Below are 13186 nucleotides of genomic sequence, written 5' to 3'. Positions count from 1 at the left end.
TCAGTCGTCACACGAGTCCACACAATAGTTACATTAATATGACATGGTATTGATAATGTCATACATGTTACATAAAATATAATTAAAAGTAGGTATTATATTACATTGATTGTAAAAAGCAATGAAATTCCCACAGAAACCGTATCATACAACTCTTATATCTAGTATATACTGCTTCTGTCAGCGGCTTCGCCCGTTTTCTCGTGATATAAAAAGTACCGTATATGTTATTCCAGATTTACTTAGTTAATCTAACCCTGTTCCAAATTTCATCTCGATCCCTTCAGCCATTTTGACGTGATTGAGTAACAGACATACACATAAAGTGACAAACTTTCGCATGTATATTATTATTAAGATAGCAAGTTTTTAAATCTCGTACTATAAAAAAATTAAACACACTGTAGCCATAAATACTGCCGTAGGTCGTAGGCCGTAGGTCAATAACTAATCTCGTATATTCTCGTAGCCATAGATTCACCGTAGGCGCTACGGTGCTACGGGAAATCTACGAGCGGCTACGAATTGTACAATTTGTGTTTTTGAAAGCTTTTGTTTGAAGTTCTTATAAATAAATAATATGTATTGTGAAATGTTGTTTTGTAATATTTGAATATTGTAAAAGAGTTGCCATTTTGTGAAAGGATATGATGAGGTTGTTATATCTTAGATAAAACCCCTATCTATACATATAATAAAATCGTAGAAAAGTGCTGTCTGTACATTGAAAATAAAAATAAAAAAAATAGCAGGGGTTATTGTTATGTCGATGTCGAACCCAAACTAATGGTAAATTAACTTTTTTTTTGTCTGTTATGTCATAGGTTTTGAGATCTGTTTGTCTGAATGTCTGTAATAGCCATCATAGTTCGTCAATGTGCAGCGCATTAATGCATAGAACGGCTGATATGCCAGTTGGATGCTATTTCTAAAATGGTTGAAAGAAAACAAAGCAGATTTTTTTCTAATATTTTTTTATTATTCCCATGTTGAACCGTGTCTCGTCAAAGTCATTATTTTATAATAAACTACGTCACGACTACATAGTCTATAGATCTAACATCTACACAAAAATACATGAATTTATGAAAATGAAAATGTGTTAAAAATAAATTCAACCCATTAAAGTACATAAAATGACAGTAATCTATGTAAATTATAGACAACTAAAGAGAATAATAAAATCAATAAACATAAAAAATAAATGAACAAACAAATACAAGAATAGAAAAGGATTTGAATCTTTTTTCATTAATTTCGAGTTGATGACGTCATGATAACTTACTAGGCCAAGTTAAACAAAAATAAAACATAAGTATAGGCCTATAAGGTACAACTTTAAAAGACAAAATATTCATGACACTTACTATGATCAACACTTACAAGACCAAGTTAAACAAAAATAATATACAGGGTGACTTTGAATTCGACGTATTCCTCTCGGGAGGTGATAATACAACTAATTTCCTACAAAATTAGCCCTGAGGTCCTTGAGCGGAAAGTGGCTAGTTTCTGAGATATTCAACATTCTTGGTTTTGGTTAAAAAATCCCGATTTGATTACAAAAACATCAATAAATAAAAAAATACTGGTTGGATTTTAGTAGTTTTAGTTTTAATCAGTTGCCAATACATCAGTTATCATTTATAAATACTAATAATGGCAGAAATATCATTCGTTTTAAAATAGCAAGTAATTTCTTATCAAATTTTGTTTTGTGTCACTAACTTGGTCGATAGAAAACTGGATTTATTTCAAAAAAATTATATGACACTAAGCGTATAAACTATTAGAAAAACTTCCTTGGTTTATTAGCTACCCAGAAAAGTAAAATTATTAGCAAAATTCTCAAAAACAAATGAATTAATTGATGATAAGTAGAGTGTAAAGAGAAAAGGGCAATTTCAAAAACATCTTTATTTGCAAAATTTTGTTCAAAGTGACCTCCCCTATGACGAATACATGCCCGAATATGCTTCCTTATCTCTATGACGGTCACTCTTGGACTGAATATGCGTCTTATTTCGTCATAATCTTCAAATATGTTTTGGAGAAGAATTTCGATGCACGGCCAATTCCCTCTGCATAAACAAGAGATTTCATGTAAAAATCAACCAGCGTTAGATTCTGGACACCGCGCTTGCCATGTAATTAGACCTCCGTGTCAATATAACGCCTGGGAACCAAGGTACCCAACCATTGCCCCACAATAGTTCGATATAGAGCGCTGGATAAACTAACACAATATCCATTATTAGCCCCAAAAAAGTCAACGAAATCCGAAACAAGCAAAACCACCGGGTTCGCGCGTACGGTTTTAATTCAAATGTTTGCATGGGTATCATAAATAATTATTTGATTGGACCCTATCTTTCATCCAAAAATTTAAATGATGAGATTTATGAAGAATTTTTAAGGAATGAGTTATTAAATTTGAATTTAGAAACAAGATGAATTAACTTATTCTACTTATTGAATTAATTTATTAATGTGATTGACGAATTTATTCCACACGACGATTGTTAAGTGCATTACGAACTACTATGCGGCAATGGTCGGATACATTAATTCTCAGGCATTGGATTAGTAGAACGGTCCAACTACATGGCATGCACAATGACCAAAACCTAACGCCGGTTGATTTTTACATGAAGTCTCTTGTTTATACAACGGAATTGGCCGTGTATCGAAATTCTTCTCATTAACATACTTGAAGATTATGCCGAAATAAGACGCATATTCAGGCAAAGAGTGACCGTCATAGAGATAAGGAAACGTGTTCGGGCATGTATTCGTCATAGGGGAGGTCAGTGTGAACAAAATTTTGCAAATAAAGATGTTTTTGAAATTGCCCTTTTCTCTTTACACTCTACTTATCATCAAATAATTCATATTATTTATGAGAATTTTGTAAATAATTTTATGTTTAATGGGTAGCTAATAAACCAAGGAAGTTTTTCTAATAGTTTTGTACGCTTAGTGTCATATATTTTTTTGAAATAAATCCAATTTTCTATCGACCAAATTAGTGACACAAAACAAAATTTGATAGGAAATTACTTGCTATTTTAAAACGAATGATATTTCTGCTATTATTAGTATTTATAAATGATAACTGATGTATTGGCAACTGATTAAAACTAAAACTACTAAAATCCAACCAGTATTTTTTTAGTTATTGATGTTTTTGTAATCAAATCGGGATTTTTTTACCAAAACCAAAAATGTTGAATATCTCAGAAACTAGCCACTTTCCGCCCAAGGACCTCAGGGCTAATTTTGTAGGAAATTAGTTGTATTATCACCTCCCGAGAGGAATACGTCGAATTCAAAGTCACCCTGTATAAGTATAGGCCTGTAAGGTACAAATTCAAAAGACAATAGCTAGATTCAAATCCTCACCAAAAAAAAATGAAAATGTGCAAAATATGAAATGTCCCATCCATTTATCTAACGAGTACTAAACACTCGTATCTATTCCTAGGCCAAGTTAATTCTAATCGATACATGCACTCGATTAGTAATCACTACGATGTTATAAAAATCGATAATCGATACTAAACTATCCTTCTGATTATAAATTGCAAGAAACTCGAAATATTAAAACTCCATCAATACATAATACAGAGGTGTTCAACCTTACAAAATACAAAAAAATAAAAAAAGATAACATTTAAAGTAGATTGGTTTGAAAAAGGTTGAATACCTCTGATCTAACTAAAGTTCTTAATGTCAGAATTTGATGGTTAATAAGATGGGTTTTGTTTTAATTGAAGGCCTGACTCTACACGTCTTCTTTGTGGTATAATAATCCATTAACCGCCTGTCACTCACATATTTCCGTACCCCTGCTGTTCATGTCATATTACTGCGACAGAGACCATCCATGATTCTGTCTCCTATTCACACGATTGCTCCTCCTTATTTTGTGAAGACATATTTTGTGTTTTGTAGCCACATGCTAGGGGGCATGGCAATTGTTATCTGCCATCAGAAAACTATTAAAAACAAATTCTCCACTAACGTAGGTCACCAGACCTACGTGGCAGTTAACGTGTTAACTAGACGCTTAAAGGATTAATATCCTTATGAAGTCTCACTGTCAGAAATTTATACATCTGACCCAGGGTCTTAAGACGATGGTGATAATATTCCATAGTCCTCAATTTAGATCCCAGCTTTTTTAGACACGTGCAAAATAAAAAAGGGGGCACGGTAATGGTTATTTGACTAGACGCTTATAGGATTAATATCCTTATGAAGTCTCACTGTCAGACATTAATACATCTGACCCAGGGTCTTAAGACGATGATGATGATATTCCATAGTTCTCAATTTAGTTCCCAGCAGATAGTTGAACGATTTTGTCGTTGATGTCCATGAGTTCCACCATATACTCCTCGTCAGACATGATGGTGGCCAGCTTGTTAAGGATGGAGAGCAGCTCACCATCACGGAGGTGGAGCTGGTCGTTGCACTGTTCCACTTCATCTACGACCTCATCTGGAATCTGGAATGAAGAGGGTTTGAAGGTTAGTTATATGGTAAGGATGTATGTGTGTTTATTGTTTTTGGGAAGGTTCATTAATTAATTTTGGAGATTGTTAATGTTAACTGTAAATAAAAGCTAAAGGACATTTAGGGTTGTTTGTTGCAAGCTGTGACTGCAGAATGAATTATAGGCTGAGCTATGATAGCTTCAAACTACGTTATTTTGTATGTTACTGTTATTTTCATTGTGCAATATTACTGTATTTATGTTGGTGACATTAAATAAATAAATAAATAAACTGCTCGAGCAGTCCTTGTATGGCGTCCCTTAATTAGTGTTGGTTCCAATACTAAAAAAAATGGTCAAAAACAAATGATATTATAATGAATTGACTGATGCTTTGTTTTAACTTATTTCTTCAGTTAATCACTGAATACAGTAAAAATAGTAAATAATAATATTTACTACGCAGCAGATAGAGTTTAACACAATTTAAAAACATTGTTATCATTAGTTTGTATTCAAGTTATCGAAATGCAAATATGTATTTTTAATAGACAATCATGCTACTCGTTCGATAGATGGCGTTGAATACAATATATGAATTTCGTAAGTGTGTGTATGATAGACTATATAATATATTTGTTTGGCTATATGCCAAAGTGGTGACGTCTTTGTAGCATATATATTATGGATTGTGGTCCATATTAATTATATTTGACAGTAAAATATAAGTGGAATGAACATATTCTACGGGTATCTAATTCATTCCTACATAGTTCAAAAGTAATTGTAATTTCTTTTCTTTTTTACACACACAACGTCACGCCTTATATCCCCGAAGGGGTAGGCAGAGGTGCACATTACGACACGTAATGCCACTATACAATGTACACCCACTTTTTACCATTTGTGTTATAAGTCTCATGTAATAGGGGTGAGCCTATTGTCATATACATATTTTTTTATCATCATCATCATCAGCCGAGAGACGTCCACTGCTGAACAAAGGCCTCCCCTTGGTCCTCCACGTAGAACGACAAGCCGCCACCTGCATCCACTGGCTCCCCGCCACTCTGACGATGTCGTCGGTCCACCTAGTGGGAGGTCTGCCCACGCTGCGTCTTCCGGTCCGCGGTCGCCACTCAGTCACCTTCCTGGCCCAGCGGCCATCAGTCCTCCGAGCGACGTGGCCTGCCCATTGCCACTTCAGCCTGCATATTTTGAGAGCTATGTCTGTAACTCTTGTTCTTTGGCGAATTTCCATATTTCGGATTTTGTCGCGCAAAGATACTCCGAGCATAGCTCTCTCCATCGCGCGCTGGGCGACTCTGAGCCTTTCTAAAAGGCCAGCAGTTAGGGACCATGTCTCGGTACCGTACGTCATCACTGGCAACACACACTGGTTGTACATCCTGGTCTTCAGACACTGCGGGATTTTTGACGAGAAGACTTCATGCAACTTCCCAAATGCTGCCCATCCGAGTTGGATTCTTCGAGCGACCTCTTTCTCGAAGTTGGACCTACCTAGCTGGATGATCTGACCCAGGTATGTGTAGTGGTCTACAACTTCGAGTATATCGTTCCCAACGACAACCGGTATAGGTGCAACATGGACATTTGACATGATTTTCGTCTTGTCCATGTTCATTTTAAGGCCCACCTGTTGGGAAACGGTATTGAGGTCGCTGAGCATGGTGTTCAGCTCTTCCAGCGACTCTGCCATTACGACTATGTCATCGGCGAAACGGAGATGAGTGATGTATTCGCCATTAATGTTGATGCCGCGTCCGCTCCAGTCCAAGAGCTTAAAAACGTCCTCCAGTGCGTTCGTGAACAGTTTCGGAGATATAACGTCTCCCTGTCTCACGCCCTTCCGCAACTGGATTGGCCTCGTAGTCTCTTCCTGGAGTCGGATGCGCATGGTGGCGTTGTTATACAAACACTTCAAAACCTCGATGTATCTATAGTCGATGTGGCACCGCTGGAGAGACTGCAGCACCGCCCAGGTTTCGATTGAATCGAAGGCTTTCTCATAGTCCACAAACGCCAAGCATAGTGGCAAGTTATACTCCTCGGTCTTCTGTATAATCTGCCGCAGCGTATGAATGTGGTCTATGGTACTGAAACCTTTTCGGAATCCGGCTTGTTCGGGAGGCTGGAAGTCATCAAGCCTGCGTTCGAGACGGTTCGTGATGACCCTCGAAAACAGCTTATACACATGGCTCAGAAGTGAGATAGGTCTGTAGTTCTTTAGCAGACAGTTGTCGCCTTTTTTAAAGAACAGAACCACCACACTCCGTTGCCATGCTACCGGCGTGGTTCCCTCGAGTATGACGGAATTGAATAGCTTCTGGAGGACTAAAAGTATCGGTTTTCCACCCGCTCGCAGAAGTTCCGACGTGATTCCGTCATCGCCCGGCGCCTTGTTGTTTTTAAGCTGTTTGAGAGCCATCCTAATCTCGTACAGGCTGATGTCTGGGATATCCTCAGTGTAGTGCCGCGTCAGTTTAGCTCTTGGGTCCCGAGCTGTACCGACGATGGGTTGCCGTGTTGAGGTGTATAACTGTCCGTAAAACCTCTCGAGCTCTCCGAGGATCTCGGACTTCGACGAGATGACGCTGCCATCCTCGGTCTTCAGCCTCGTCATTTGGCTTTGCCCAACAGACGAATTCTTTGCGAAGACTTTTGAGCCCTTGTTTCGCTCAATTAAGTCTCTGACTCTTGCGGCGTTATAGGCCCGCAGGTCACGTCACGGTCACGTGTCATATTTTTTTATATAATTCTGATATTTACCTTTTGCAATTCCAAAAATGTGTCGAACTTGAGTTTCTTTCTCTGTTTCCCGCTGTTGGCATCGAAGAACATCGTGAACTGTTGGTCTTTCTTCTTGATTGGGAAGTAGATACCGGCGGTCAGACGACCCTTGGGGTCCCTGGCTAGAAGACTCCTGGAAATAAAAGAAAATAAAGAAATTAGAAATTGGTACTAAGAATGAGGTACAGTAATAATAGTGATATGAAGAGATTCGAATCTATTTTTGGTACGTGTGACTAATAGTTAAAAAAACTGTCTTGGTGACCCTGAGGTTTTAGACACCCGCTCCTCATGCATGAAAGTGCGGGTTCGAAACCTACCAACGGCAAGTACTAATGTGACTTTTTGGTGAAGGAAACCTGGGCTCAAACTGTCAACCTAGATGTATAGCATCAACTCAGAGCCTGTCCTTATGGCCTGACATCATTGCTCATTGTCCCAGTAATATTTAATCACACTCTTAAATCCCACAAGATGCCCATAAAATACCATTGGAAGGACAATTTTCTACCGTGAATAACAGGACTCCTAACTGCATATTACCTCATTTAAATTGATAAATCCTGCCTGAAAAACAAAGTTCAAATTTCCCGTTCGTCATCCGAATATTATAAATATATTTTGGTAGCTATTTATGAAGGAAAACCGCTATGAATTACAATATGACGATTGACGTCACTGACCGGGAACGGAAATACTCGAGAGGGCATAGCGATAGCAGTATTGAAATGTATTTTAATATATAAGTGTTTGAGTCACAAGTTGAACCATTTCAAAATGTTTTTATGGCAAATATTGTCTATATATACATATATCGTGCATATAACAAACTACGTACACAATAACGTTTTATGATCTTATTTTCTTTACAAAATAAACAATAAAATCCCTTAATTACATGACAATAAAGTGATTTAAGATAATGTATATCATAAGCAAATAGGTATAAAGAACTGTTGACAACTGACACAGATTTGTTTTATCATAAACTTGGAATACATAAGCTATTGTTCCAAGAGTATCTACTGATAAATAGATAACTACTATTACTCAAGTGATAGTCAGCTGTTTATGTAATGTAATGAGTGATTCACATTGAATAGGGTATTCACATCACGTTATGACATCAAGCTGGATATAAAATATTATGAATGGTAAACAAGCCAGGATCTACAGTAGATACATCCATGAAAACACCGGAACACTGAAGTCCCAGGGACATGAATGACTGTCTCAGATCCCGCAACGAAATAAAACAGAAGACATATAAAACCCTCTAATAAAGTTTAAGTACTATTTTGATAGATGTTCCACTGTCATATTAGACAAGTATTCTAGATATCTCTACTAATAAGTTCTTACAGAACCAAGGCTCTACTTAGCAACCAAAAATCGATGCTCTCAATATTAACAAGTTAAGGTAATCTTTGTATTATCAATACTAACCTCAAGTCCCAAACGATGTTTCTCTTCTCCGTGACACTGACTGCGGTGAGGTACGCCTTAGCGACGTACACGAGCGAGAGGCGCTCCTTCACCGCCGAGCCCCTGGTCTCACGCTCGTGCCACTCGATGTAATTGCTGTTCTGTGTGTTGAACTGGTAGTTGTACTCCTTACGGCAGTGGGGCTCGTCCGATTGGGTGAACCAACCTAGGCAAGAAAGAATTATCATTAGTAAGGGTATTTCGATGAGTGAGGCTAATGTAGTCACAGATGTTTGGTAGGGACAACTTACCAGTGTGAGGGTAGCAGCGGTCCACCATCACAGTGACGACGCGGGCGATGTGGTAGCCCAGGTCTGACAGGAACATGCCAGGCCTTCCGTCCACCTTCACGTGGATCGCAAGCATCACGTGGTCCTTCTCAGTCTCGATCAAGAAGCCCTGAGGTCCAGGACAGAATGTTGCATAGTCCGTCAGATCTTGAATGTTCTCGTCACATGACACAATCATCATGGACTTCGAGATACCAGGGAAGTCTTTCTCTAAGGTCTTCAACGTCTTCTCGACTTCCATGGCCAGACCAACACACGTGTGCTTGTGGGGACGGATTGGCGGGTTGTACTTCTTGAAGTACTCCTGAAGAGTCGCGTCTGGGGCTGCCATGTAGGCATCGTACAGGGAAATGAAATTATTGACGGAGTCATAATTTTCCGAGACGACGAGACGGCTCAACAGCGCCTCCGCCTTAGCGACCAGGTCCTCGTACTCTCGGAGGGTAAGTCGCAGGGCGGGGCGGGGGGCCCCCCACCGAGGAGGCGGCAGGGGGTGGTCGGCAGGCCAGCTGCCGGCAGCGCGGGTCTCGGAGCCGAGTCAGCTCAACCACTCGGCGCCCCAGCGACCCACAACGCGGCGCAGCGCGCGCTCCTCGCTCGACGTGCATGCGATAGGTGCGGCAGAGGCGTCCACCCCGCCCGCACCAGTGGCCTCCATGCTGGCACCGAACGATGCATTGAGAGACCACTCTAAATCCTTACTTAACGGTTTTATATTTAACGTATCTGTAACAAAGAAATAATGGTTAAATATATAATAATTAAGAAATAATTTAAACGAGATAATATGATGGTTGATTTAGATGGTATGGTTTTAAAACAACGGTGTCTTGAACTAAGCAGAAACGCACGAGGTCAATAGCAGCTCACGTTGTAAGAATCCCCTTTATGCCTTTGTCAATGAACGCGATAAGGTGACTAGATGTTGCGTCATCGGTTCCATAGCAATGTGGTTACCAAGTAATGTTTAGACAGTGAGTGTGGGCACACAGGTGTATGTCGCGAGGTGTGTATAACCAATACGTCACGAAGGTCGCCCTCGAAGAACTGCTAATATGCTAATTGATCGCGTGTTGTGACGAAGTTTGCAAATAACTCGTAATGGGAAACCGGATGACTCACGGTCGCAAGCCAGAAATGGCAACAAACACAACGGTTTACATATAGCTAGCTGCTATATACGTCACCGCGAACTTTGATGTCGAAAATGGCGTAAAGCCAGCCAAACCAGGCATGGTTTACGTCAACTCTTATTTAGAAAATGATTGGCCTTCTTCAGTCTATTTTGGGAGTGATTCAAAGTGAAAAACTGGAGAAAATATTTGCGAGGAAACTGATTTTAAAACATTATTTAAACTCACACGACAATTAAGAAAAAAGATAGGGATCACATTTAAGAATTGCAAATATACTAGTAATTAGAGAAAACAAAGACATAGGGTGTGTGCACCTTTCTAGACCAAAGACAAGGGGGAGTTAATGAAATTAGTCTAGACTAGACCGCACGCGAGGACGCCATTATGTGCCACGAATGACGCATCGCCCCATCAACATAGAGTAATCAAATAATCTGGTGCAATTTGCGTGATGGGATTGTATCATGTTTCACCATGATGGTGAAAGTATGGTATCAATATTATAAAGAAATTTATGGTGAGGCTATGGAAATCGAAAGGGTTTTATCAATGGAAAGACATGGCTTTTTGTTATCTAGTAGGTGCAGAGCATGGTATTATTTTTAGTCTATTTATAGTAAGGAATATATCGATGGTTAAAAGGTTTATTGATATAAGCGATATTTTTTTTGCGATATTGAGTATATTCGTTATTATATGTGAAATTCATGCATGCATTTTTTTATGGAAATCAGGGGGAAATCGAGCAGAAATCCATCAAATGATGTGTGAAAAAAATGTCGAAAAAAAATGCTTTAGATCAATAAACCTTTCAACCGTCGATATGAAAAGTACAAATGATGAAGAACGGACAAGATACTTAAAGTAAAATAAAGAAAGTGACTATTGTACGAATAGAGACCAAAATAAGGGACGATTAATTAAAAGAAATGTGAAATAAATTGTTCCATGAGATGTTAAACTTGAACAAACTTGAGAGAAATTAAAAAAATACCATTAGAAATACCAAATGACGAAATAAAAGACCTTTACGATACATTATGGCTTCCTATATAATTCTCGAGGACAATAAGTATTGAACAACACAATAACATTAAAGGAAAACATTCGTTGCTATGCCAATAATGATAGATAAGGCATTTTACACAACATTAAAATGTTTAATCAGAAGATGAAAAAGATATAATTATGAGTCAGGAGAGATATACTGAAGGTTATAAAGAGGAAGCTATCAATAAAACAGCTGATCAGATAGATAAAAGGGTCAGGATGTTATTAAAAATAGGAAGTAAAGATCTAAGATTCAGAAGAAAAATAGGAAGTAAAGAAAGATAGATTGATGGATGGATATTATGAAATAGGGGGTGCCTATGACATAATTATTGATGGTAAAAATATTTAAGGTGAACGTACCCATGTTGGCTCGTCGCCGGCGCTGCTACTTGTGATACTTTTTCAGGTGTTTGTTTGTTTACGTCTAGAATCAAACTGGTTACATCTGCGTGAGCGCGTCCTATATAAACGGTTCCTAAGTTGCCCCGCCCCTCGCTACCCCGCCCCGCCCCCCTCCACCCTGCACACGTGCGTCATATCGTTACAACGGAAACCGTGCACGTGTGCACGGTGTGTTTATTTGTAGGTTATTTGCGCTTGTGTGCGTAGCGTGCGCGTGTGTGTGTGTCGAACGCGTCAAAACAAAACGCACACATTTGCAGCGCCGTGGTGTTTATTGTGTTGTTTTGCGAGTGTGCGTTTTCGATGAAAAACGTAAACAGCTGGTCTGTGAGTTCTTTGATGAAATCTTAGAAATGTGTGGTCTAAGCATTGGGGCGTTGTTTCAATGCCTAGTCAATTGATGTGTGACCTGTGACCTAGTTTATTGGTCAATTATCAATAGTTTAGAGAGTCACGTTTTGTAGGTTCAGTGTTATAGACATGTGAGATAATTTACACTTGGGAGCAAAGAAACGGAGCCACTAGCGTTTATTCTTTTTCATTTCTTAATAAATATTTTCTGATACTTTTAAAAGTGTGGCTTGAAAGACAATGTGGTGACAAGGATTGAAAAGGGAATGTTACGATGTTTTGGACATGTAGAAAGGATGGATGAAAGCAGATTTACGAAAGAAATATACTAGGCGGTTATGAATGGGGCCGTCCTAGACGGACATATAGGGACCAGATTGGCGATATATTAAAGAAGGGCCAAATTAAAAGTACCTTTAATTGACAAGCATTCATGAAAAGACTGTTGATGAAGTTGAAGAGAAGAATCGTAGGAATTCCCCCCTTCCCAATCCCCGATTCTCGAACAACAACTCTTAAATTCCTAACTCCCAAAAAGCCGGCAACGCACTTGTAACGCCTCTGGTGCTTTAAGTACCCATGGGCGGCGGCGATTGCTTACCATCAGTTGATACGTATGCTCGTTTACGCGGGTTTCATAAAAAATAATTGGCGATCTATTGTCTCTGCATACCCATGGGAGACAGGCGTGTGGTTATGTATGTACATATGTATATTTTTTCTGATACAAGTATTGCCTTAATAGGTAACGCATGTCATACGAAAGGCAATTTAATTACCTTTTAAATGAGAGTATTTTATTGTATAACGAATTTTTTTTTAAAGTAATAGAGGATTCTTTAAAATAAAAAAGTACCATATTTATATAAAAAATACCATATCATAAAAATACCATATTTATATAAAAAACACCATATCATAAAAATACCATATTTATATAAAAAACACCATATCATAAAAATACCATATTTATATAAAAAATACCATATCATAAAAATACCATAGTTATATAAAAAATACCATATCATAAAAATACCATAGTTATATAAAAAATACCATAGCTCCATTTATTTGTTCCCGTACTTTTATAACGCGTGCAATATTATAGTGAATCAACTAACCACCACAAACACTGGTTTACCTAATGTATCTAATGTAGG

General features: G+C 38.4%; 1 protein-coding gene across 1 annotated transcript; it reads right to left on the bottom strand.

Moving 5' to 3' along the window:
• Positions 1 to 3453: 3453 nt before the first annotated feature.
• LOC118271706 (uncharacterized) lies at positions 3454 to 11801 on the bottom strand. The gene is made up of 5 exons (XM_035587861.2): positions 11634 to 11801; positions 9046 to 9810; positions 8756 to 8960; positions 7289 to 7442; positions 3454 to 4510 (listed from the first exon to the last, which is right to left on the bottom strand). The coding sequence occupies exons 2-5, from the start codon at positions 9413 to 9415 to the stop codon at positions 4337 to 4339; spliced, it is 903 nt and encodes a 300-aa protein (XP_035443754.2). The 5' UTR covers positions 9416 to 9810; positions 11634 to 11801; the 3' UTR covers positions 3454 to 4336.
• Between the last annotated feature and the right edge of the window lie 1385 nt (positions 11802 to 13186).

Source organism: Spodoptera frugiperda, chromosome 5, assembly GCF_023101765.2.
Source record: "Spodoptera frugiperda isolate SF20-4 chromosome 5, AGI-APGP_CSIRO_Sfru_2.0, whole genome shotgun sequence".
NCBI classification, from domain to species: domain Eukaryota; kingdom Metazoa; phylum Arthropoda; class Insecta; order Lepidoptera; family Noctuidae; genus Spodoptera; species Spodoptera frugiperda.
This window is presented reverse-complemented; position numbering and strand designations above follow the sequence as displayed.

What these genes read in the sequence shown, in the direction of transcription:
- LOC118271706 (XM_035587861.2), bottom strand. Translation starts at nt 9,415, where the DNA reads ATGGCAGCCCCAGACGCGACTCTTCAGGAGTACTTCAAGAAGTACAAC. An exon ending in CCGCTGCTACCCTCACACTG is followed by an intron (nt 8,961 to 9,045) that starts GTAAGTTGTCCC and finishes TTTCTTGCCTAG; the next exon opens with GTTGGTTCACCCAATCGGAC. An exon ending in CATTTTTGGAATTGCAAAAG is followed by an intron (nt 4,511 to 7,288) that starts GTAAATATCAGA and finishes TCTTCATTCCAG; the next exon opens with ATTCCAGATGAGGTCGTAGA.